This window comes from Coregonus clupeaformis, chromosome 34 (assembly GCF_020615455.1).
Source record: "Coregonus clupeaformis isolate EN_2021a chromosome 34, ASM2061545v1, whole genome shotgun sequence".
In the NCBI taxonomy this organism is placed as follows: domain Eukaryota; kingdom Metazoa; phylum Chordata; class Actinopteri; order Salmoniformes; family Salmonidae; genus Coregonus; species Coregonus clupeaformis.
This window is the reverse complement of record NC_059225.1, coordinates 32,403,378-32,430,455: the sequence shown is the minus strand read 5'-3', so window position 1 is coordinate 32,430,455 and position 27,078 is coordinate 32,403,378. Positions and strand designations below refer to the sequence as shown.

At 42.8% G+C, this 27,078-nt stretch overlaps 1 protein-coding gene across 1 annotated transcript in view; it reads left to right on the top strand.

Moving 5' to 3' along the window:
* The window catches only part of LOC121550018 (phosphatidate phosphatase LPIN2), a 44,769-nt gene that overhangs the window by 3,843 nt on the left and 13,848 nt on the right, over positions 1 to 27,078 (top strand). Inside the window, exons 2-10 of the mRNA XM_041862078.2 lie at positions 20,676 to 20,876; positions 23,243 to 23,338; positions 23,537 to 23,853; positions 24,045 to 24,161; positions 24,582 to 24,714; positions 24,947 to 25,442; positions 26,080 to 26,182; positions 26,312 to 26,499; positions 26,756 to 26,849. Coding sequence (XP_041718012.2) covers positions 20,685 to 20,876; positions 23,243 to 23,338; positions 23,537 to 23,853; positions 24,045 to 24,161; positions 24,582 to 24,714; positions 24,947 to 25,442; positions 26,080 to 26,182; positions 26,312 to 26,499; positions 26,756 to 26,849 — 1,736 coding nt within the window. The 5' untranslated portion in view covers positions 20,676 to 20,684. The remainder of the gene's footprint in view (positions 1 to 20,675; positions 20,877 to 23,242; positions 23,339 to 23,536; positions 23,854 to 24,044; positions 24,162 to 24,581; positions 24,715 to 24,946; positions 25,443 to 26,079; positions 26,183 to 26,311; positions 26,500 to 26,755; positions 26,850 to 27,078) is intronic.

Sequence of the window (27,078 nt, the reverse complement as noted above, 5' to 3'; positions counted from 1 at the left end):
TACCTTGTCATAAATACTAAGGACATATAATACTCGATTGTTTTATGTTATTGTTTTCATTAGATACTTTGTAAACAAATTATATAGCTTCAAGTCAAAGTAATGTTGCTCTCATGAATGTCATTCCTTGAGCATTACAGATGCAGTATTATATACATTGAGTGAACAAAACATGACAGACTGACCATGTGAATCCAGGTGAAAGCTATGATCCCTTATTGATGTCACCTGTTAAATCCACTTTAATCGGTGTAGATGAAGGGGAAGAGACAGGTTAAAGAATAATGTTTAAGCCTTGAGACAATTGAGACATGGATTGTGTATGGTTGCCATTCAGAGGGCGAATGGGCAAGACAAAATATTTAAGTGCCTTTGAACTGGGTATGGTAGTAGTTTGAGTGTGTCAAGAACTACAACGCTGCCGTTCCCATGTGTATGAAGAATGTTCCACCACCCAAAGGACATCCAGCCAACTTGACACAACTGTGGGAAGCATTGGAGTCAACATGGGCCAACATCCATGGCCTGACGAATTGAGGCTGTTCTGAGGGCAAAAGGGGTGCAACTGAATTTTAGATAGGGTTCCTATAAATGAAGTGCTATTTCCATTTGAAAATGAAATGACATGGGATGCATTTGCTCTATAGTCTATTGTTTACATTTTTGTTGGTGGCCCACTCTTTGATGTTGTGCACATCTTACAGAATGTGGGTTTAACAATTACCAACGCGTGATAGTGTGTTTTGCCATTCAGTTGGCAGAACTGAACGCACAATCTTTGCAAAGCACATTGCTAGGCACTTGGACTTGGAGCAGTAGAAGAACGTGCCAACAGTAGACAGGGAAAGACCGATTTGTACTGTAAGCTTGTAAAAAAGATTACCGCCACCCAAGGTTCTCTTTAGTAGTCCTAGCAGCCACAGAGTCTAGGATGATAACAGGTCTTTCCACCTCTGTTGATTAGACAGAGCAAACTTATCTATACCATTTAAAAGGTGTGTCTGGCGATAACATTGTTATGTGTATATGTGTCTCGATATACAGTGGGGGAAAAAAGTATTTAGTCAGCCACCAATTGTGCAAGTTCTCCCACTTAGAAAGATGAGGGAGGCCTGTAATTTTCATCATAGGTACACGTCAACTATGACAGACAAAATGAGAAAAAAAAATCCAGAAAATCACATTGTAGGATTTTTTATGAATTTATTTGCAAATTATGGTGGAAAATAAGTATTTGGTCAATAACAAAAGTTTCTCAATACTTTGTTATATACCCTTTGTTGGCAATGACACAGGTCAAACGTTTTCTGTAAGTCTTCACAAGGTTTTCACACACTGTTGCTGGTATTTTGGCCCATTCCTCCATGCAGATCTCCTCTAGAGCAGTGATGTTTTGGGGCTGTCGCTGGGCAACACGGACTTTCAACTCCCCTCCAAAGATTTTCTATGGGGTTGAGATCTGGAGACTGGCTAGGCCACTCCAGGACCTTGAAATGCTTCTTACGAGCCACTCCTTCGTTGCCCGGGCTGGTGTGTTTGGGATCATTGTCATGCTGAAAGACCCAGCCACGTTTCATCTTCAATGCCCTTGCTGATGGAAGGAGGTTTTCACTCAATCTCACGATACATGGCCCCATTCATTCTTTCCTTTACACGGATCAGTCGTCCTGGTCCCTTTGCAGAAAAACAGCCCCAAAGCATGATGTTTCCACCCCCATGCTTCACAGTAGGTATGGTGTTCTTTGGATGCAACTCAGCATTCTTTGTCCTCCAAACACGACGAGTTGAGTTTTTACTAAAAAGTTCTATTTTGATTTCATCTGACCATATGACATTCTCCCAATCCTCTTCTGGATCATCCAAATGCACTCTAGCAAACTTCAGACGGGCCTGGACATGTACTGGCTTAAGCAGGGGGACACGTCTGGCACTGCAGGATTTGAGTCCCTGGCGGCGTAGTGTGTTACTGATGGTAGGCTTTGTTACTTTGGTCCCAGCTCTCTGCAGGTCATTCACTAGGTCCCCCCGTGTGGTTCTGGGATTTTTGCTCACCGTTCTTGTGATCATTTTGACCCCACAGGGTGAGATCTTGCGTGGAGCCCCAGATCGAGGGAGATTATCAGTGGTCTTGTATGTCTTCCATTTCCTAATAATTGCTCCCACAGTTGATTTCTTCAAACCAAGCTGCTTACCTATTGCAGATTCAGTCTTCCCAGCCTGGTGCAGGTCTACAATTTTGTTTCTGGTGTCCTTTTGACAGCTCTTTGGTCTTGGCCATAGTGGAGTTTGGAGTGTGACTGTTTGAGGTTGTGGACAGGTGTCTTTTATACTGATAACAAGTTCAAACAGGTGCCATTAATACAGGTAACGAGTGGAGGACAGAGGAGCCTCTTAAAGAAGAAGTTACAGGTCTGTGAGAGCCAGAAATCTTGCTTGTTTGTAGGTGACCAAATACTTATTTTCCACCATAATTAGCAAATAAATTCATCAAAAATCCTACAATGTGATTTTCTGGATTTTTTTCCCCTCATTTTGTCTGTCATAGTTGACGTGTACCTATGATGAAAATTACAGGCCTCTCTCATCTTTTTAATCTGGAGAACTTGCACAATTGGTGGCTGACTAAATACTTTTTTTCCCCACTGTAAGAGAAGAGTATTTATTTGTTAATTGAATACACCATCAAGGACTAATAGTATGCTCTGGAAGGAGCTTATTGTTGTTGACAGCAACATACCTCTAGCTAGTGCAGTCAACATATTCTGATCCACAAAATAGGAAACAGTCCCATGGGTGCAATGCCTCACAGATAAGAAAAATACCTCCACGTGCAAGTGACACATTTAGAATGAGAATGAAACAGTCTCTGTTGTCTGGTCTTGCCATTCTATAGTTCACATCAGCTGAGCTCAGCAAGATTATTTGTAGCTTCCTTTTGTGTGTGCATGACATATTTTGTCAGTTTCCTCATCAAACTTGGTCTGATGTCTGCTTTACTGAAATTATACTTACTGATTTCTGAAAAACCAAGGAATTTATTGAAAGTTCCCAGAATGTTGCAACCCTAGGCAGTGTAATAATAATAATAATATGCCATTTAGCAGACGCTTTTATCCAAAGCGACTTACAGTCATGCGTGCATACATTTTTGTGTATGGGTGGTCCCGGGGATCGAACCCACTACCTTGGCGTTACAAGCGCCGTGCTCTACCAGTACTAGTACATGCAGGTCTCTGACCTAGCAGATGTGTAGCCAGCTGAATCCTCCAGAGTTCTGACATGCACTGTAAAAAGTGGGACGGCACTGTTGTTAAGTGGGACGGCACTGTTGTTAAGTGGGACGGCACTGTTGTTAAGTGGGACGGCACTGTTGTTAAGTGGGACGGCACTGTTGTTCATCTGAAGTGCTTTTTCTGATTGGTGTGATCCAAAATTAGGCTTTGGTTCATTCAACCTATTCTATTAAATTAGTCTGAAATCAAATAACGAATTTGACAGATCAGTGTGATTGATTTTTTCATTGAATGAAATCTAAATTGCTTTCAACACGCCATGTGCATCCGCATTACATAGCAGTGGGTGCAATACAGTGGTGGCGGCCTATCAGAAGAGTTGGAGTCGTGGCCTATTGGGGCCATGGCCACCTGTGAGAGTGAATGTCATTCCAGGTAATGTGTTCTGTTAATATATATTTTCTATGATTATATGTTTACTGCCAGCACTGAATCTTAAATGATACAGTATCTGTATAAGTACTGTGATACTCAAGAGCCTGGAAAGGTTTCCATTGATGATATGTCACCATTTGGTTACAATATTGGAACCTGTTAATGTGTAAGTCGTTTGTCATTATTTCATGTTTTGGAACCAACTTAATATTTTAACAGGAAATTGATTAAGTTGCTTGTAACCCAATTGAAAAAATGTGGATAGATAATTCCAAAGTGAAAAATCTACTTTGTACAACATGAAAACATTTGTTGTATAGTCTTATCTATTAGTTTACATTTGTTATTTATTAGGTTTAAAGGCCCTATGCAGTCAGAATTCTGTAGTTTTGTATCATACTGTACAACAGCTAATGAAACTAACTGTAAAAGTGTGAGAGAAAAAAATATCAGTGTTAATTCCTGATAGTTGATGGTTAAAAATACAATGTACACAGGACCTTCTAATCAGCCTGTTTGCATAGGCGGGTGTTTCTGCTTGCCTGGCGACATCACCAGGTAGGAAATTGGTTAATAGACCAATAACAAAGAGTTCCAAACGTCTCTGCCAATAACAGCTAGTCCTAACAAAAATGTTTTTGTGAAAAGTTTTTGCTTAGAAGCTATTTTTGTCAATTTGAATGGAAAACTATTACAGGAAGGTACTTAATTATTACCCAGAAATTATTTGATATTGATATAAAGTCAGCTACATTGGGCCTTTTAACCAAAGGGGAATTTAAGTTCAGTGTTGAAAGAAATAGGTTGCAACTTGAAATATAGGCTTGTTAATAATCAAATATAACATATATTTGGTTTTAAAAAATGTCGTTTTTTTCAATTGAGAACCCAAACTCATTCGTTTGTAACCAGTGTGGCTGACATTAGGGTTGGGCGGTATCCAGATTTTCATATCGCGGAATTTACCGTATTATCGGCTTTATACACAAGGGGGCACCAAAAACACAAAAAATGGCCATTGGGCATCTATTACCAGAACACTAACAAAATTAGCACAAGTAATAACGAATTTCCATGGAGGCTGCTAGCTAAATATGCTAACAAGCGCAAACAGATATATATTTTTGCAAAAACAGGCAGTCCAGCTCATAAAGTTATTTTGCAACGGGCCTGCCTGCTCTGCTCGGAGAAATTGGGGAGGAGCAAAAGATAGCAGTGGCAGCTGTACAGACAACTCATCCAAAGGGCTTTGACTTCTCAAACACTGCAGAAAGCCAACACAATATGATGCCCCATCAACTTATTAATTCAGCCACTTACTTCGATAACTATCAAGTTAAACTCATGGGTTGCGTTAACGCAGAATTCTTTGTTTTTCACACAGGAAAAAAATAAAAACGCATAAGAAATACAGTATCTTACTGTGTTTTGTAAAAAATGCTTATTGTAATTTCTGCTTGGCATCAGACTAATTTTGTGCTTCAGTTGCACTTCTCCACTCGAATGAGAATTCACAAACGGGCATTTTATCAGCAGACAGCACTCTGAAAACTATAGTTGCACGTCCATGATCACTCTATTGAAGAAAAAAAAAAAACACTGTCCCGTGTCAATAATAATAGCGGAGGATATTGCCACTCCTATTTGCCATATCTTCAATCCAAGCCAACTAGAAAGTGTGTGCAAAAGTAATTCCAAGAATAGTAAAGCCCTCTTTACCGGCTCAAATAGCCGACCAATCAGCCTGTTATTAACCCTTAGTAAACTTTAGGGGAAAATGGTGTTTGGCCAGATATTTCACTGTAAACAACTTGACAACAGACTTTCAGCACGCTTATAGGGAAGGACATTCAACAAGCACGGCACTTACACAAATGACTGATGATTGGCTGAGAGAAATTGATGATTAAAAAAAAGATTGTGGGAGCTGTTTTGTTAGACTTCAGTGTGACTTTTGACATTATCGATCAGCCTGCTGATGGAAAAATGTATGTGGTATGGCTTTACACCCCCTGCTATATTATGGATAAAGAGTTACCTGTCTAACAGAACACAGAGGGTGTTCTTTAATGGAAGCCTTTCCAACCTAATCCAGGTAGAATCAGGAATTCCCCAAGGCAGCTGTCTAGGCCCCTTACTTTTTTCAATCTTTACTAATGACCTGTCACTGGCTTTGAGTAAAGCCAGTGTGTCTATGTATGTTGATGACTCAACACTATACACGTCAGCTACTACAGCGAGTGAAATCACTGCAACACTTAAGAGCTGCAGTTAGTTTCAGAATGGGTGCTAAATATTAAGTTAGTCCTAAATATTTCAAAAACTAAAAGCATTGTATTTGGGTCAAGTCATTCACTAAACCCTAAACCTCAACTAAATCTTGTAATACATAATGTGGAAATTGAGCAAGTTGAGGTGACTAAACTGCTTGGAGTAACCCTGGATTGTAAACTGTCATGGTCAAAACATGTTGATCTGTAGCTAAGATGGGGAGAAGTCCGTCCACAATAAAGCGTTGCTCTGCCTTTTTAACAACACTATCAACAAGGCAGGTCCTACAGGCCCTAGTTTTGTCACACCTGGACTACTGTTCAATCGTGTGGTCAGGTGCCACAAAGAGGGACCTCGGAAAATTACAATTGGCTCAGAACAGGGCAGCACGGCTGGCTCTTAAATGTACACAGAGCTGCTAACATTGATAATATGCATGTCAATCTCTCCTGGCTCAGTGGAGGAGAGATTGACTTCATCACTACTTGTTTTTGTAAGAAGTGTTGACATGCTGAATGCACTGAGGTATCTGTTTAAACTACTAGCACACAGCTCGGACACCAATGCATACCCCACAAGACATGCCACCAAAGGTCTCTTCACAATCCCCAAGTCAAGAACAGACTATGGGAGGTGCACAGTACTACATAGAGCCATGGCTACATGGAACTCTATTCCACATCAGGTAACTGATGCAAGCAGTAGAGTCAGATAAAACAAACAGATAAAAATACACCTTATGGAACAGCGGGGGCTGTGAAGAGACACACACATACACATGATAAGACACGCACTCTACACACACATGGGTTTCATATCGTAGATATGTGATTAGGGCTGTGGCGGTCACAATTTTGTCAGCCGGTGATTGTCAAGCAATTAACTGTCGGTCTCACGGTAATTGACCGTTAATTAACATAAACACATTTTGCATGCTTCCACACATAGCCTACAAGCCACTGATGCTGACCTTTGGAACATCAACATTTTCTAATAGTCTAATAAATCGATGTAATATTGCCTACACCTTCACAATAAATCCATTATTTATTTTAGACAGGTCTAAAGAAGCATGATATGAAGAAAATATAGTCTATTTCAGAAGAACAGAATAGCATACTGTGAGTGGTCCTTATGTTAGGTCCTGATCTGGCTATGTCAAATGGCTAGTTCATTTAGCAGACAAGATTTGCTTAGAATTCTGTGGCATTATTTTATAGTATGAAGAATACAATTGAACAAAGCTGAATAAAATAGAAAGGATATTTTCTCCAAACGATTTGAGGGAGTGCGTACATGCAGCTATTCTGTGTTGAGCGGTTAACAAAGAAATAGGGATTCCTATATGCTTAATTTAGAGTTATTAATGTAACTTTAGTTGTTCTACAAATGTTGGGCTATAGGGTTTGATTTTTAATACATTGTAAGGCTGCATGATGCGACTCTAATGATGATTTGAAAAAAGTAGCTTGAAAGGCATGAGCTCTTAGTTTTTTGCGCAGGCTGTACACACTACATCAGTCACTCATTCACAATTTGACAAGCACTTGATAATGCCTCAAATTTCACAGCGGCATCCCCTTTGTGTGGCTGTAATGTACCCAAAAAAAATCCATGCCTTTTGTGGCCAGTGGCCATTGTGCCATTCTCCCTGAGTGCTGCGCACTCCATCACGTGATCGGGTCTTTCTCACAGGCTACAAGTAAAGACAGACACATTGGGGATGCAAATGTGCTCGTCCTTATCCAATTCCGAGGTGCATATTGAAGATTTTGGAAGAACTGTCCACATTTACTTTTCGTCAGCCAACAAGATGAGTAGGCAAAACAAACAGCAAAAGCACTAGCCAATGTCAATCTACTATCCCCCATAGTACAAAAGCCGACCTATTCTGTGTGAGAAATAAATATTCCAAACATAGTCTGGGACAGTTGTGGGATGCGATAGATCCCAAATTAATACAACCACTATCATCAAAAATATGTTTTATGCAATGTGGCTGACGCAACGGATCAGAACATTTAGCTTAAAATGTTGATAAACTATTAGGCTATTTCTTCACTTTATAAGCGCAGCAATGTGCACATGGTAGTAGGTTATAAGCGCAAACACCATTATCAAACACCATTAATGTTCCATTAGCGGAAAACACCATTATCAAAAGTGACCGCAAATGCAATTATGCATGCAATGCTTTTATTATAAAGGTGCATTATTATGGTGAAAATGATTTTCCCCAAACTTGAAACTCACGTGCTGCTTATGTATGCCAGTTAGGCTTTACACCCATTGTAAAGCTGATTTAATATGCTTAATTTTAAGAAGTTATTTGGCCACTTTAGTTGTGATACAAACCTTATTAAAACATATAGGCCCATGGGCTAGGCTACATGAGGTGTGCGACTATGATTAGAAAAAGTCGCAAAGGCATTGTTTCTTATGCTGGGCATCATTCACAACTGATAATATATAATTCACAAGTGATATGCTAATATTGTCACCCATCAGACTATTCTTGAAATAACACATATGGAATCATGTAGTAACCAAAAAAGTGTTAAACAAATCAAAATATATTGTATATTTTAGATTCTTCAAAGTAGCCACCGTTTTCCATGATGACAGCTTTGCACACTCTTGGCATTCTCTCAACCAGCTTCATGAGGAATGCTTTTCCAACATTCTTGAAGGAGTTCCCACATATGCTGAGCACTTGTTGGCTGCTTTTCCTTCACTCTGCGGTCCAACTCATCCCAAACCATCTCAATTGGGTTGAGGTCAGGTGATTGTGGAGGCCACGTCATCTGATGCAGCACTCCATCACTCTCCTTCTTGGTCAAATAGCCCTTACACAGCCTGGAGATGTGTTTTGGGTCATTGTCCTGTTGAAAAACAAATGATAGTCCCACTAAGCACAAACCAGATGGGATGGCATATCACTGCAGAATGCTGTGGTAGCCATGCTGGTTAAGTGTGCCTTTAAGTCTAAATAAATCACTGACAGTGTCACCAGCAAAGCACCATCACACCTCCTCCTCCATGCTTCACGGTGGGAACCACACATGCAGAGATCATCCGTTCACCTACTCTGCGTCTCACAAAGACAGGGCGGTTGGAACCAAAAATCTCAAATTTGGACTCATCAGACCAAAGGACAGATTTCCACCGGTCTAATGTCCATTGCTCGTGTTTCTTGGCACAAGCAAGTCTCTTCTTCTTATTGGTGTCCTTTAGTAGTGGTTTCTTTGCAGAAGTTCGACCATGAAGGCCTGATTCATGCAGTCTCTTCTGAACAGTTGATGTTGAGATGTCTGTTACTTCAACTCTGTGAAGCATTTATTTGGGCTGCAATCTGAAGCTAGTAACTCGAATGAACTTATCCTCTGCAGCAGAGGTAACTCTGGATCTTCCTTTCCTGTGGCGGTCCTCATGAGAGCCAGTTTCATCATAGCGCTTGATGGTTTTTGCGACTGCACTTGAAGAAACTTTCAAAGTTCTTGACATTTTCCGTATTGACTGACCTTCATGTCTTAAAGTAATGATGGACTGTCATTTCTCTTTGCTTATTTGAGCTGTTCTTGCCATAATATGGACTTGGTCTTTTACCAAATAGGGCTTTCTTCTGTATACCACCCCTACCTTGTAACAACAGAACTGATTGGCTCAAACGCATTAAGAAGGAAGAAATTCCACAATTTAACTTTTAAGAAGGCACACCTGTTAATTGAAATGCATTCCAGGTGACTACCTCATGAAGCTGGTTGAGAGAATGACAAGTGTGTGCAAAGCTGTCATCAAGGCAAAGGGTGGCTACTTTGAAGATTTTCAAATATAAAATATATTTAGATTTGTTAAACACTTTTTTTGGTTACTACATGATTCCATATGTGTTATTTCATAGTTTTGATGTCTTCACTATTATTCTACAATGTAGAAAATAGTAAAAATAAAGAAAAAACATTGAATGAGTAGGTGTGTCCAAACCTTTGACTGGTACTGTGTGTGAAATTTGTTTTGATTTAGAATGGACCATTATCATGCAATTGTATCGAAACAGGGGCAGCTGAAAAAATACATGTCATCTATGCACTTAAATAGCGAATGGAGGACGCTTTTCCCCGTGGTTTATTTTCATGGCAGCCAGGTAGGCTATACTCCTTTTGTAAATATAAGCAATGTGCTTAATATTAGGAAAGTAGAGAAATAAATATAGCAGGCCTAGCCTATAGAAAGCTGATGGGATCCTCCTCTTTTTAGTAGAGGCCATAACTCTGTTTTCTCACACAATTGCATCGCCTATTGAAATGTTGCGCAACATGAGCTCATCGGTTCTCATGAAGTGTTTGATTAGATTTTCGAAAACATTTGCATTGATGTCAGAGTGATTAGAGGGCCAATAGAGTGCTGAGCACCAGGCAGTTAGCAAGTTTGGTAGGCTACTAATGACCAGCAGCAGCATCAGAGCTTTGAGAAGCCTAATTACCCTGACTGAATGATCACGTGGAATCTGACTGCCTTCATGACTCTTGACCGCCGGTGTGGCGGTAATACGTTCACCGCAACAGCCCTATATGTGATAGTAAAGTAGTGGCCTGAGGGAACACACTGAATGTGTTGTGAAAAGTGTTATAAAATGTAATGTCATGTGTATATAACTGCCTTAATGTTGCTGGACCCCAGGAAGAGTAGTAATGGGGATCCTTAATAAATATCAATACAAATACACAGTTGGACTCACCTGCTCCCGCTTTCTCCAGTTGTGCTATTTACAAACGTGACTGGCTCAACTGTTCTGGGGAACTACGGTAATACATAATAACATAATGTAAAATAATGTGACAAGTGAAATGAAGAATGCAATCTGCTTTATCTTCTAACGTATTGCACAAGTTGACTGCAGGTATTTACATAACAAGTATCTACAAATAAAAACTTCAAATAAATAGTTTCAATGGTATTGACTGTATTGAAAAACCATCCTGTGGCTATTTCCAAAGACCCCGGTATAAGGTATATACAGTATACCGCCCAAGCCTAGTTGACATGCCAGCAGCATACCACCCTGCATCCCACTGCTGGCTCGCCTCTGAAGCTAAGTAGGGTTGATCCTGGTCATCCTTGGTGGGAGACCAGATGCTGCTGGAAGTGGTGTTGGAGAGCTAGTAGGGGGCACTCTTCCCTCTGGTCTAAGGACATTGCCCTGCCTAGGGTGCTGTCTTTCGGATGAGACGTTAAACGGGTGTCCAGACTCTCTGTGGTCATAAAAAATCCCAACCTGGCCCCATTCCATCATGGCCACATAATTATCCCCCTCATTCCTAATTGGCATATCGCTCCTCACCTCTCCACCTGATAGCTGATGTGTGGTGAGCGTTCTGGCTAAAACATGGTCAAAGTGTATCACCCTGGTGGGTGCTTCACATTGGTGGTGGATGAGGTGAGTTTCCCCCTTACTATATAGAGTGCTTTGTGTACCTCCGTTGGTAGAAAAGCGCTATATACAGTGAGCTCCAAAAGTATTGGGACAGTGACATTTTTGTTTCTGTTGTGGCTTTGTACTCCAGCTCTTTGGATTTGAAATGATACAATGACTGCGAGGTTTAAGTGCAGACTGTCAGCTTTCATTTGATGGAATTTACATCCATATCCGGGGAACTGTTTAGAAATTACAGCGCTTTTTGTACATAGTCCCCCATTTGAAGGGACTAAAAGTATTGGCACAAATTCACTTATGTGTATTAAAGTAGTCAAAAGTTAAGTATTTGGTCCCATATTCATAGCATGCAATGACTATATCACGCTTGTGACTCTACACATTTGTTGGATGCATTTGCTGTTTGTTTTGGTTGTGTTTCAGATTATTTTGTGCCCAATAGAAATGAATGGTAAATAATGTATTGTGTCATTTTGGAGTCACTTTTATTGTAAATAAGAATATGTTTCTAAACACTTTTACATTAATGTGCATGCTACCATGATTACGCATAATCCTGAATGAATCGTGAATAATGATGAGTGAGAAAGTTAGACGCACAAATATCATACCCCCCAAAATGCTAACCTCCCCTGTTATTGTAATGGTGAGAGGTTAGCATGTCTTGGGGGTATGATAGTAGCACTCTCTGAGGTGAACAGGCCTTGGGCCCCAGGTAGAGGGCAATGGACCTCAGTAGGGTGCCCTGATCCAAGAGACTCAGTGGAGAACCAGGACTTACATCTCCAGGACCGAATCCCATATTAGACTGTCTGCGATTTTGGAGGTATGGCAACACGAGACAATCTGCAACTAGAGAGAACGTTGCGGTGCGTATTTTTAGCAATTCTACAAATTTTTCCATGGGGCGGAGAGAAAATGAAATGAGTGAGAATTACTAACAAAATCAATGGGGGCCCCCTGGAGGTCAGGGCCCCTGGGCACGTGCCCAGTCGGTATTCAACCATGATTACTACAAATTTAGATAGCTGGCTAGACTACCAATCAAAAAATTGTTAGCTGACATGGCTAATTGAGTGACTGTCAGTGACTGGCATAAACTGCTGATGCACAACCACATTTCGAAACCACATTTGGGGGGTAGGGGGCCCCCTAGTGGCCAGGGGCCCTAAGCGACCGCTTATGTCGCGTATGCCTGGATCTGGCCCTGTGCTTAAACATTGTTATTGTGGAGTTTTGTTATTTTGCCTTATTCTGTGTCCTACTTCTGTGTTAAAGAAAATATACATTCTCCTATACCACACACAAAGATGTTGTTTTGGAGCCATGCCTTGGCAATGACCTCTACTGTGTGTGCACTGTACTGTAAACCTTTTCTATATGTCATGCATTTTTTTTTTTTCATCCATCGACTCACTCTTCTACAGTGGAACATGTAAATGAATGGGCCCAAAATCATCTAGATCAGCAAAATCTGGCCCAAACAAAATAGCATTTTAAGTGCCACTGTGGCACTGTTTATGGCTGCGTCCCAAATTGCACACTATTCTCTACATAGTGTACTACTTTTGACCAGGGCCCATAGAGATTAGGGTACCATTTTGGACACAGACTATAGGCCGAACTGACCTCTGTGCTGCAGACAGCAGTAATCTGCGCCTGGGCTGCAGTCACGAGGGTACTGCTAAACCCTGTCTATAAACTGTACGGGGGGCAGCAGATAAAACTAAATATTTGCTGAGGCTGTTGTTACCAACAACGCAAGTGCCATCAGGTTATTAGAGTTACACAGATGAGAAATTGTGTGACGACAGCATTATGCGATTGTCAGGAAACAAAATGACCTTACAAGCCTACAGTGGGCGGGAAGTAGCCTAGCGGTTAAGAGCATTGGGCCAGTAACCAAAAGGTCGCTGGTTCGAATCCCAGAGCCGGCAAGGTGGAAAAATCAACCGTTCTGCCGTAGAGCAAGGCAGTTAACCCCCAACTGCTCCCCTGGTGCGGATGACGTGGATGTCGATTAAGGCAGCCCCCCGCACCTCTGATTCAGAGACACATTTTGGTTGAATGCATTCAGTTTTGCAACTGACAAGGTATCCCCTTCCCAGTGTAGATAAACACAGAGTGTACAAAACATTAAGTACACCTTCCTAATATTGAGTTGCAACCCCTCTTTTGCCCTCAGAACAGCCTCAGTTCGTCGGGGCATGGACTCTACAAGGTGTCGAAAGCGTTCCACAGGGATCCTGGCCCATGTTGACTCCAATGCTTCCTGCAGTTGTGTAAAGTTTGCTGGATGTTCTTTGGGTGGGGGACCATTCTTGATACACACGGGAAACTGTTGAGCGTGAAAAGCCCAGCTGCGTTGCAGTTCTTTACACAAACCGGTGCGCCTGGCAACCACTACCATACCCCATTCAAAGGCACTTACATTATTTGTCTTGCCCATTCACCCTCTGAATGGCACACATACACAATTCATGTCTTAATTGCCTCAAGGCTTAAAAAATCCTTCTTTAACCTGTCTCCTCCCCTTCATATACACTGATTTGAAGTGGCTCTAACAAGTGACATCAGTAAGGGATCATAGCTTTCACCTGGATGAACATGGTCAGTCTATGTCATGGAAAGAGCAGGTGTCCTTTGTTTTGTACGCTCAGTCAAGCCCTCCCTACAACTTTTCATATATTTCAATGCCTTTCTGCTCTCTCATTTAGGCCAGGCCACAAACTGGTAAACAGCCAATGTATGGTTTTACCTTGATGGATGAGGCCAGAGTATTATGCCTGTTGGCTAATAAGAACTCAATAATAACTTAGGTTCATATGCCATGATGACCATTGCCTCTGTAATGCCCCTGGTTATAATGGGTGTGTTCGTAAATTCACTCTGGAGTGCCAGAGTGTTGTCGTGGTAATTATTCTAATCAAAGGAGAGTTCAAAACAATTGAACTTTATTAATTACTGCAGTAATGGAGTTAGTCAGTAACCACCTTTTGGAGGTGATCACTGAGAAATCAGAAGAGCAGAACTGAGTTTACAGCTCTTTATAGCAAAGACACATCCTTCTGAATACATGACAAACAGCAGATGTGTGGAATGGGTCAAAAGGTACATTGTGCTCTCATGCAACAGACATCAAGATTTACATGGAGCCAAATATCTGTCTCTAGTTCATTTACTGCCTGTGTATACATAAATACTAATGTAACCTAGAACACTAGGTCATTCCCTCAAATGATTAAGTCCAGTGTTCGTCTTCCATATAGGATAAATAAACTGGAGATTGGGTTTCCCTGGCACCGACAGACAGGCACACAGACACTAATCATGGAATGGAATGTTGTCTTATCACCAAGTCATCGCAAATCAACTGTCAGCGTTTAAATCTCAGAGGCTCATCTCAGTTCCACACAGACACAGGAGAGTTCTAAAAACCCTATTATGTTGCCTCTCAGAAGAACAGACAGTGTGAATGTACTAATATAGGAATACATTCTAATATAAAAGTAATATGATTAACATAATGTTGTAATTCTACGACAGTGTGCTCAGAGTGTGCTTTGGGAGTTAGTAAATTCAGAGCGTTGTCAGATTGCCGTTCTGTTAGTAAATTCAGAGCATTTCGCTATTGGGAGTGTTCAGAGCGCACACTGGAAGCTCTGGTGAAGGAGTAGGGTTGATCTGAGCGTTCTGCACCCAAGCTAATTGGCTGAAGTTGGCTAGCTTGCTAGCTACTTCCAGACACAAATGAGTGAACACCTCACTCTGACCATTTCACTCACCCTAGCAGAGCTGGTTAGGCTGTTGTCGTCATGTTATCTAGAGCGTTGGTGACTGTATGTTTTTTTTTGCCGACGTTTACTGACACCGGTCATGTTCAGCAGGTGTTGCGCGTTCATAAATTCATCAGTTATTCTGCTCTCTGGCCAGAGTGCTCTGAAATCGCAGTACAGTCGTGGTCAAAAGTTTTGAGAATGACACAAGTATTGGTCTTCACAAGGTTCGCTGCTTCAGTGTTATGAGATGTTTTTGTCAGATGTTACTATGGTATACTGAAGTATAATTACAAGCATTCCATAAGTGTCAAAGGCTTTTATTGAAAATTACATTAAGTTTATGCAAAGAGTCAATATTTGCAGTGTTGACCCTTCTTTTTCAAGACCTCTGAAATCCGCCCTGGCATGCTGTCAATTAACTTCTGGGCCACATCCTGACTGATGGCAGCCCATTCTTGCATAATCAATGCTTGGAGTTTGTCAGAATTTGTGGGTTTTTGTTTGTCCACCCGCCTCTTGAGGATCGACCACAAGTTCTCAATGGGATTAAGGTCTGGGGAGTTTCCTGGCCATGGACCCAAAATGTCGATGTTTTGTTCCCCAAGCCACTTAGTTATCACTTTTGCCTTATGGCAAGGTGCTCCATCATGCTGGAAAAGGCATTGGTCGTCACCAAACTGTTCTTGGATGGTTGGGAGAAGTTGCTCTCTGAGGATGTGTTGGTACCATTCTTTATTCATAGCTGTGTTCTTAGGCAAAATTGTGAGTGAGCCCACTCCCTTGGCTGAGAAGCAACCCCACACATGAATGGTTTCAGGATGCTTTACTGTTGGCATGACACAGGACTGATGGTAGCGCTCACCTTGTCTTCTCCGGACAAGGTGTTTTCCGGATGACCCAAACAATCGGAAAGGGGATATATCAGAGAAAATGACTTTACCCCAGTCCTCAGCAGTCCAATCCCTGTACCTTTTGCAGAATATCAGTCTGTCCCTGATGTTTTTCCTGGAGAGAAGTGGCTTCTTTGCTGCCCTTCTTGACACCAGGCCATCCTCCAAAAGTCTTCGCCTCACTGTGCGTGCAGATGCACTCACACCTGCCTGCTGCCATTCCTGAGCAAGCTCTGCACTGGTGGTGCCCCGATCCCGCAGCTGAATCAACTTTAGGAGACGGTCCTGGCACTTGCTGGACTTTCTTGGGCGCCCTGACGCCTTCTTCACAACAATTGAACCCCTCTCCTTGAAGTTCTTGATGATCCGATAAATGGTTGATTTAGGTGCAATCTTACTAGCAGCAATATCCTTGCCTGTGAAGGCCTTTTGTGCAAAGCAATGATGACGGCACGTGTTTCCTTGCAGGTAACCATGGTTAACAGAGGAAGAACAATGATTTCAAGCACCACCCTCCTTTTAAAGCTTCCAGTCTGTTATTCTAACTCATTCAGCATGACAGAGTGATCTCCAGCCTTGTCCTCGTCAACACTCTCACCTGTGTTAACGAGAGAATCACTGACATGATGTCAGCTGGTCCTTTTGTGGCAGGGCTGAAATGCAGTGGAAATGTTAAGTTCATTTTCATGGCAAAGAGAGACGTTGCAATTAATTGCAATTCATCTGATCACTCTTCATGACATTCTGGAGTATATGCAAATTGCCATCATCAAAACTGAGGCAGCAGACTTTGTGAAAATGTTGTATTTGTGTCATTATCAAAACTTTTGACCACGACTGTAGATAGCCAGAGTGAATTTATGAACGCACCCAATGTCAGCCAATGGCCTGACCATTTACTCTGTGCTTATCTCTTTGTCACTTGAGTGTGATTCAGATTATGAACTGTCCAGTGGCGACCCGTCATCCTCCTCGTTTGCCTGTTTTGCATGTTATTTTGGCATTAATACGTGTCACATATCAGTTTGCAAATAAGGTAAAAAAAGAAAGAAAAAGAAATTATTATTGAGTTAATAAAGCTGCATACAAACATGGTCTCTTTTTTGCTTTCTTGAGTAAGTCAGCTCCAAAATGCAGGTGTTTCAGCCTAGCTCTGTGCTTTCTGTGGTGGTGGGGCAGCCAGTGGAAAATACAGAGTGTAGGGGTTGGTAATATTCTCTATTCACTCCATGGTGCTGAAAAGAAACCTCTGCTGTTGGGACATCTTTATGTAGGCCCTAACAGTTTGTGGGCACAGTTTGTCACCGTTAAAGTGCAATGAATTTATTGATTAGTGTTGTGTAGTGGCTTTGCTGGCATGCATCCCCCAAAACATGTTTGCGTTTGCCCCACCAAGATTTACATGCTAAAATCGCCACTGGACCTGTCTAATGAGCAGATACACTGAGTCACAGCCACAACTCAATGGTCACAGCACGAGCAGGCAATCAGTCAATTTAATGTTATGTTTTGATATATTTTATTAAACTCTTTTTACATCAGCAGTTGTCACAAAAAGCTTTACAGTAACCCAAGCTACACCCCAAAGCAAGCAAAGCAAGAGCACAGTGGACAGGAAAAACCCTGGAAGGAAGAAACCTAGAGCGGAATGTACAGTGTAGAGATTTAAGAGTACATTGGTTTTTTTTGCAGGCAGGAGGCTTTTTGTTTGATTGCCAGTTGTTGAAGTTTGAATAACGTTAGGGCTATGGCTTTGTTGCTGTGTTTGGTTAGGCTAAGCCAAACATGCACTGCATGAAGATTTTGTTTCAGTGCAGTATTTCATCATTTATCCTCTTCGATGTTAAGGAAAAAATACAAAAGGCATGCCGAAACTAAAGACTCAAAAACAAACAAAAGGCCTCAACAAAAGCCAGCAGGCTCACGACTGGGACAGCTGGGACACTGACTGTCGATGGCCTTAATTGGCACACCTGTGTGCAAATAAAGGCTCTGCAACTAGACCCGGTTGCTGCTGCCATCTGGGGATGGAGTGTGGAAGTGTATCATGGTAGTGTGTTTGTCTATGTCCTAATACTCACCGTCCCCCATATACTAACATTAGTAACATTTCCATCTCTCTGATAAACATCCCATTTTCCGCTAGGCAGAATTGGGGAAATTTGTACCAATAAATCAGTCCTAGCTAACATGGTCTTTACAAATCCCCGGCTGAATCTGAAATGTTCTTTCAGAACTGAATCTTATTTTTATTTCTCCATATTATATGTATTCAGACGTTTCATTCTCCATTCAACTTGGTTCAACTGCTCTGATAGTTTGAAACGTTTGGGTTCAGACAGAGATTGAGATTCAAGTTCTAGTGAAGCCTGTTTCCTTTCCTCTCAACTGTCAGTGGTTGAAGCATGGCTCTGTTGTCTTGTGCTTTGTCTTTCTTTCTCATCTGTGTTTGTGGTAAATGAAAGGCGTCATTACAATGTGTGAATCATCACTGTATTTCCTGCAACTCATAGATTGAGGGGTTTATGGTACGCAAGCTTTGTATCCTGGATCTACTTGGCAACAGAGATTACCGTGTCTTGTGATTGGCTGACCTTAGATCCTTTAAACTTTTGACCTGATAGCTTTCACCTGATGATGACCCTGGTGAATCAATGGGAGATTCTCATTTAGGAAAAAGACCGTCCTCATCCTCTGAGTCTCCTCTGCCGAAAGCCGCAACACCCCCTTGAATCAGCTGTTGTTTTCTCAGAGGAGAAAAGCATGCACAAATGTCAAAACAATATGTTAATTATCCTTTTATCTCCCAATAATGGCCCATCCCTTTGCTCAGCAATACAGTAGGCAGCCATTTTACCCCTTTCAGCTCAGAGAGGTTTGGACATCAGACAATAATAAATCATTTGACCTTCACTACTGGCAGTTAATAGCTACACTTCAATTACATATGGGGCTGTATGCATCAAGCTTCTCAGAGTAGGTGTGCTGATCTAGGATCAACTCCCCCTGTCCTGTCCATCTTATTCAATGTGATCTAAAATCAAAACTGATCCCATATCAGCACTCTTACTCAGAGACGCTTGATATCTATGGCCCCAGATTGTAAGTAAAACTGTGTCCTTCCTTGACTGTGAGCCTTGCTTAAGTCTATGAATGTGTGCGAGAAAGGCATTCACTACCAACCTACCTCCTCAGTCAGTGTGAACTAGATCACACCTAATGCATTCTAAGTAGGGTAGCAAGCTTTGAGAGGAAGTAAACCTGTTTTACCTTCTAATGCCCACATTCACAGTCAGCTTGGTTTGCCTCTCTGAAGTTATGTGAGGATTTAAATGTCTGTGGTCTTGTATTCTCGCACACACATGCAAATGTGAACATTTTGCATGCTGTTCCTATGGAGTCCTATCTCTGCTCTACTGCCCACACACCACACACACACACACACACACACACACACAAAAGCATGGTTTGAGTGACACCGTACACCACACAGGTGAGAGGTCAGCGCCACAGACAGCCAAGCCCTGTAGGAAAATCTGTCTCCTCTCCATTGGAGATGGTGTCTGTCCCAAATGGCAGCTTATTCCCTATTTAGTGCGCTTCATTTGACCAGTCCCCGCACTACTTTGGGCCATTTGTTTGTTTACATTTACTTTGTTCACAAACATTGAAAAAACAAGCTTATATTTGGCTTCTGATTGGATACCACAGTTGAACTAAGCTCATGGGGCATTTATGGGTTTAATGGGTTTATATCACTAATTTATAAGTCAAAAAAATGAATTTAGTAACTGCAGATTGCCACTTTTTAATGATAAGAATATCCAGCAATAAAAAAATAGAGTTTAGGAGCACCAGAATTTTTTTTTTTTAAGATTGAGAATGAGATATAGCTTACATTGGCTCAGCCAATATATGAATCCTAGCGACTTTTGAAGCTCATCTCCTGAAGAAGTTTTCCCTTTGCTTTTCTTTCTGTGCCACCACATGGTTGTATACTACTGAGGCTGCGGGACATCCAAGAAATCACTACAACCATTTTCACATCTGTTACTTTTTTCTTCTTCTAGGGGCACTGGCGCTCCCAAATAAAAATTCCAGGTAGCACAGCAAAATATTTAGGAGCATCTGCCCCTTAAAATGGTAGCACTGTAGAGCCCTGCTTTGGGCCCTGGTCAGAAGTAGTGCACTATATAGGGAATCTGATTCTTAATGCAGCACTGCAGCGTAGTCATAGAAGGCATGATTAGTCTGCTGCTGTCAGGGACTCTTTTTGGGAAATGGGACAGACCCTCTGTGTTTAGGGAGCTCTGCATTTTCTATGATACAGGCCTCGGAACAACAGGGTTAGATGAGTCAGTGTCCCAATAGCAGGAAAGTTGTTCAGTGCTTATCTTTTCCATTCATTTGGGGTGAAGGTAAATAACTGGATCTACACAACCAATGTCTTGGGACGTGGTTTCATCTTGACATTAGAGTACTTTGGAGGACTGAAAACATAATATGTTGATTTGTAAGTGTAATATCCCTTTAAACGTGAATCTGTAAGTATTACTTTATGTGTATGTAGATGGTTGGTTGACCTATCCTATACCATTATATAATTATTATTGTGTGTGTGTGTTATCCACAGGTAGACACCATGAACTACGTGGGCCAGCTGGCAGGCCAGGTGCTGGTGACAGTGAAGGAGCTGTATAAGGGTATCAACCAGGCCACGCTGTCCGGCTGCATCGATGTGGTGGTGGTCAGACAGCCTGACGGGACCTTCCAATGCTCCCCCTTCCATGTACGCTTTGGGAAACTTGGCGTGCTGCGCTCCAAGGAGAAAGTGGTGAGTTTGTTGATAACTGAGAAAGAGGGAGTGAGACGGGTGAAGGTATAGTCAAGCAGAGGTTCCTCAAACTGTAAGCAAAACGCACGTGGCCAAGGAGGACCTCTCCCCATGTGTCCCAAATGGCACCCTATTCCCCATACAGTGCACTACTTTTGACCAGGGCCCATAAGACTCTGGTTAAAAGTGATACAATATATTAGGAATAGGGTGCCATTTGGGACGCATACCTGTTTGCTGTATTCCCCATGATATTTGGCAGATGGATGTCGACAGCCTTTGTCCAGGTCTGTCATGGCAGTTTAGCATGACAGGGTTCCATGTCTTTGTTACCCTCTGTCACATCCATTACTGACATGCAATTAGGGCCTTTTCCTGTTGCTGTGTGGAGGTGCTTCTGCCTGACACAGATCCAGGTATTAACCATTCCTCCTGAGAGTGAATAGGGGGAGGACGACCAGCCTAGCCCATCATCCCTGAGACACTGCGCTTGTGTCCCAAATGGCACCCTATTCCCTATTTAGTGCACTACTTTTGACCAGGGCCCATAGGGCTCTGGTCAAAAGTAGTGCACTAAATAAGGAATAAGATGCCATTTGGGATGCTGGCAGGAGCACCACTGTACTGCTACTGCTACCGTTCGCCTCGGTCACTATGGCAACCCAATTTTAGATTTGCCTCTGCATAGCGAAGAGGAGAGATGGCCTTGATACAGTACAGAGAGGAATGTAATGGAACAGTGTGGGAGGATTGACCCAGCATCAGGCAGTGGATTTGGTGATGATGCTATCTTTTATAAGATCCTTTTGGAAACTCATATAGCTACTGCTCTGGTTGCATTATTGATGAGCAGAAAACATTTCCTCCTCATCGCATATCTCTTGAGTCAAGTATCTCTTTATTTTCTTTACAGAAACAGACCATTATCACTCTGTCTGCTTCCCAAATAGATGTTTAGCCAGAGCCTCCTCAGCCTATAGGAAGGTCAGGCTAAACTAAGGTGGTGTCAGTATCCCTCTTTAGAGCATCTTTAACAATAGGCAGAAGGCCAATCCCTTCTGCACAAACACAGTCAAGAAGGAGGCTGTGTCCCGAATGGCACCTTTTCCCTATATAGTACAGTACTTTTGACCAGGGCCCTTCTGTCTATTGTTAGACCTGCTCTAAGGTGGAACACTGACACCGCCTTAGTTTAGCCTGACCTTCCTATAGGCTGAGGAGGGTCAGGTGATCCCACCTCAGCCAATAACACACCCCCATTATGTTGTTGATGACAGGTATGACCTACCTGCTCTCAGTGACAGGGGTGGAGGGCTATTCAGTGCAGAGGATATAAACAAACTGGAATGTTTTTCCATCAAAAATAATGATAGATCCACATCTAATTGCTTTCCTTTGAGTGGGTGATATTGTTGTCTTTGGGGGGCTGCTTTCACTCACTTAACGGAGTTTCCTAAAGACCTATGGAGAAAATAATGATTAAGGGAGAGAGATAGAGAGGGAGGGGAGGATGCATTGGTTGAAAGTAAAGATATATCTTTCCTTTAGGGATTTAAAGGAAAGATGACAAAGAGAAGAACTCCCATGTTACTGTATTCTGTACGTCATACTGTTTAGCTTAAAGGGATACTTCGGGATTTTCCCCAGAGTCAGATGAACTCGTGGATACCATTTTTACGTCTCCGTATCCAGTGTGAAGGAAGTTAGAGGTAGTTTCACAATGACTGGAAGTCTATGGGTATCTGCTAGAATTGGCTCCCAAAACTACTTGTAACTTCCTTCGTACTGGATACAGACACATACGAATGGTATCCACGAGTTCCTCTGACTCTGGGGAAGTAGATAAAGGTCCTCATTGCCAAAATCCCGAAGTATCCCATTAAGCTAAACGGTTTGACGTACTGCAGGCAGGTAATCCGTTGGCCCAGTTTGCATTCAGGAACCATAGCATAGTGTTAGCCTAAATAAAACAGTGTTATTTTGAGCACAATAAGAAGAAGGAGGCCTATGTCCAATATCTAGAGTGGTCTTGCTGACTGAAGCAAGCACACTATAACATTGTGGGCAAGCTGTTTATTAATGCCTTGGTTTATTACTGGACGTTATTTTAAAGTGTTGTTTTGAGAATGTTTGACAAATTCACAGTCATACCTTCTCCATGTGGTTACCAGGCCTCAGTTAAACGTCAGTTTCGTCTAGTAATTCAGTTGCATCTTCCAGTTAGTAGACTAGGGGCTGTATGTCCCAAGCATCTTAGAGTAGGAGTATCCCCTGTCCATGTAACCTAAATCAGCACTTGTAGTCTGAGATGCTTGATACAGAGTTCCTCCATAAATGGGTGGCTGACCTTCCCTTTACCTCTGCAGATTGACATTGAGATCAATGGAGAACCAGTGGAGCTGCACATGAAGCTGGGGGACAACGGAGAGTCCTTCTTTGTTCAGGAAACAGAGCAGCATAATGTGGGTTTTGTTTATTTTCCATTGGTCTTATGACAACCGCTGTTGACCCAGCTTGTTACTGACTGTGTGGGTCCCAAATGGCACCATATTCCCTAAAAAAATGCACTTATTTTGACCAAAATGGAATGAGGTGCCATTGGGGACGCAATCTGTAACGTAAACTTGTGACTCATCTTTCTTTTTGTCACCCCGTCCCAGGAGATCGTCCCTGCCCACCTTGTGACGTCGCCCATCCCCACAGAGGAGGCTCTGTGGAGGGGCAGAGAGTCTAGAGCTGGAGGGTCGGGAATTGAGGGTGGGCTGCAGCCGCCCCATGGGTGCTCAGAGGACCCATCCTCCTCCTCCGCCCCCCTCCTCCCCCCCAGCACCACAGCAGGGAAGAAGAAGAAGAGACGCAGGAGGAAGCACAAAGCAGATCCCCGGAAGGAGGAGCAACACACTCCCACTGCTTGTGGGGAGGAGGTCTGTGAGCTGAGCTCAGACGATGAGCACTGTGGCACACACAACAACAGCAGGTAAATGGCAAAAGGCACCCTATTCCCTAGATAGTGCACTGCTTTTGGCCTATGAGCCCTGGTCAAAAGTAGAGCTCTATGTAGGGAATAGGGTGCCATTTGGGACGCATTCTGGGTCTGTGTGGGTCTGCTCTGCATAGTGTGTAGTGTTAACCCTGTGGTTGAAGGTGTGGTCGTCTTTACCTCCTCAGGGCCTCTTCGTTCTCTACAGTGAAGGACACAGTGGAACACAGGCAGCACCCCCCCCTCCACTCTCTGGACAGCTACCCCTTCTCTGATGGAGACTGGTCTCCCGGCGACAACCTCAGGTATGACCTCCTCACACACTCAGTCAGTCAGCCATTAACTTCTTATTCAAATATTTACACAGATCATACAAACAGACAGGATCATTAGAGAGATTTTTTATTTTCATAGGATTTAACTAAACTGATACTAGGGCTGAGATTCAATGCAAGGCTTGTTGTAGACAACTGGATAACTGTCAATGCACCTTTTAAAGGCAATATCCCTGACATGACGTCGGCTCAAGCATAAATTACCTTAAAAGGTGCATTGTCGGCTGTCCAGTGTGCTGCTCTGTAACACGCCTTGGTATGAGTCCCGGCCCTAGGTAGATTTACATTTTAAGTGCACTAACGTAAAAAAATAATAGGCCTGTGGAGCTGTGAATACATGTCCTTGTGTTCAAAGTAAATGTATTGGGTTTTTTTTCTCGATTGCAACAGATCCTCAAGAGCCCTGTCCGAGCCCATGTCTCCAAAGAGCGACTCGGAGCTGATGGTGAAGTCATCAGAGAGCATGCTCAGAGCAGAGTCACACATGCAGTGGTCCTGGGGAGAGTTCCCAGAATCCACCAGGGTAAGGCCTGGGTCTTGCGTCTCAAATAGCACCCTATTCCCTATATACTGCGCTACTTTTGACCAGGGTGCATAGGGCTCTGGCCAAACGTAGACCACTATATTGGGAATAGGGTGCCGTTTGGGAAGTATACACTGTATATCCTCCATGTCAGAGATCGAAACATGCCAAAAATGTCATAACATGAAATCCCTATACCCACTGATTTCATATTGACTCTCTTTTTGTCCAGGTCAATAAGAAAGAGCGCTCGGAGCTGACTAAGACAGTAACTATAACCCCATCAGAGAGCACCCACTTCAGGGTCATTATCAGCTCTGAGGCCATGGAGGTGGAGGACACCTCTCTGGAGCCTGTGTGTGGACCTACCATCGTCAAACCAGAACCCCGGACCCCCAAACAAAGTGCCCTCCATAGCTCCAAATACCACCCCCCCGACCCTCTATCTGAAACCCATCGTCCCCCCAAACCCATTCATTACCATTGTCCCCCCCAACCTGAACCGTGTCCCCTCAAACCAGAGCCAGGTGCTCTGACGGCGGAGCCCTGTCCCACACCCACCCCCATTCTGCCCAGGCCTGAGCGTAGGGCTCGTTGGACCTCCACTCCCCCCAGTGTGCTTGGTTCCAGCCGGAGGGACAGTGGCTCTGCTGCCTGTGGGGCCAGCCATATGGCTGGGGACCTGGGGGCCATCAGCGCCAAGACTGAGTCCCCCTCCAAGAGGAGAGGTACTTATTGTGCTTGTAAAAGTATGCAGAGATGGTTTATAGAGATAGATTATGAATCAAATATAACACATGACTTAGGCCTTAGCTTATGTTAGCACAATGTACCGGATGATGGCATGTCATAGCCCTCTGTTGTTCATGACAGCTGGTATGAACAAAGGCTTCACAGGACCTTTGTGTCCCCTATTTTAAGAACCCCATAGCTTCGTCACTACAGAATAGTGTGATGGCAACAGAGAGGAAATTACTTATTCATGAGTTCAGACAGTGTTGTTGACTAACGTTAAACCCAGACAGTGTTTGGTAGAGCAGTGTTTTGTAGAAAACAATAACAGGAAGGAAGTGGTTTGCTCTGAGGTCTTGGAAGTTCTTACTTGCCTCTCAGGATGTGTCTCAAATGGCATTCTATTCTCTATATAATGGACTACTTTTGACCAGGACCCATAGGGCTCTGGTCAAAAGTAGTGCACTGTAATAGGGAATAGGGTGCCATTTAGGATGCAGACTGGGGCTTTACAGAATGCACAAAGATTTCTCAAAAGTAAAGGAAGTGAAAAAAGGTGAACAACAGTATTTGTTTATGTGAATGTTGATGGTTTATGGGAATGTTGATGGTTTCTCTTTGGGTGTGACGAAGGTGTGACGAAGAGGAGTCAGCACCAGGGGCCTGAGGATATCTACCTGGATGACCTGAACGCTATGGAGCCTGACGTCGTCGCACGCTACTTAGGTCCCAAGAGGTACCTCATCATGTCTTTCATCACATGTATTGAAGCCTTATTCCCTTTAGAGTGCACTACTTTTGACCAGGGCCCATATTGTTGTGTTGTAGTGACTGACCAGTCTGTGGTTGTGTCTGTGTGTTGCAGTGAGTCCGAGGCATTCCCTAAGCACTGGGTGGAGGTTGGCCGGCGCGATGAGTCCCAGTCTCCCCAGTCCGTGGGCAGTGCAGCGGCCGACAGCGGGACCGATTGTCTGTCTGACTCGGCTGGGGATCTACCAGATGTCACCCTGTCTCTCTGTGGCGGGGTTGGAGAGAACTCTGAAATCTCCAAAGGTGAGGTCTCCTACTGTATGTAAGTGTTATATTATAGTGACTAGTGCAGTGTCCCAAATTGCACCCTATCCCCTAGGATAGTCCACTGCTTTTGACCAGGGCCTGTAGGGAGTAGGTTACATTTGGGACGTAGCCTAGGGCCTTGATAAGTACGCAAATAACTAACTAGTACACTATTACTCACAAATGCCACAAATAATAATATGACATATGATATGATAATAGTGATGTAAATGCTATGATATTTTTATTGCAGAGAAATTCATGGAGCACATCATCACATATCATGAATTTGCTGAAAATCCAGCAATCATCGACAATCCCAATTTGGTGGTTCGATTTTCAAACCGGTGAGTCGTTACAGCCTTCATACTCATACTAATTCATCTTACTACATTGTACTAATTCTTAGACCTATGAGATTTTGAACAGAAGATCACAATTAGTAGATTTCCTTGAACTTGAAACTAATCACAATTATTTGTATTACATACATACAATATACTGTATATACACTTAGTGTACAAAACATTAAGACCACCTGCTCTTTCCATGACATAGACTGACCAGGTGAATCCA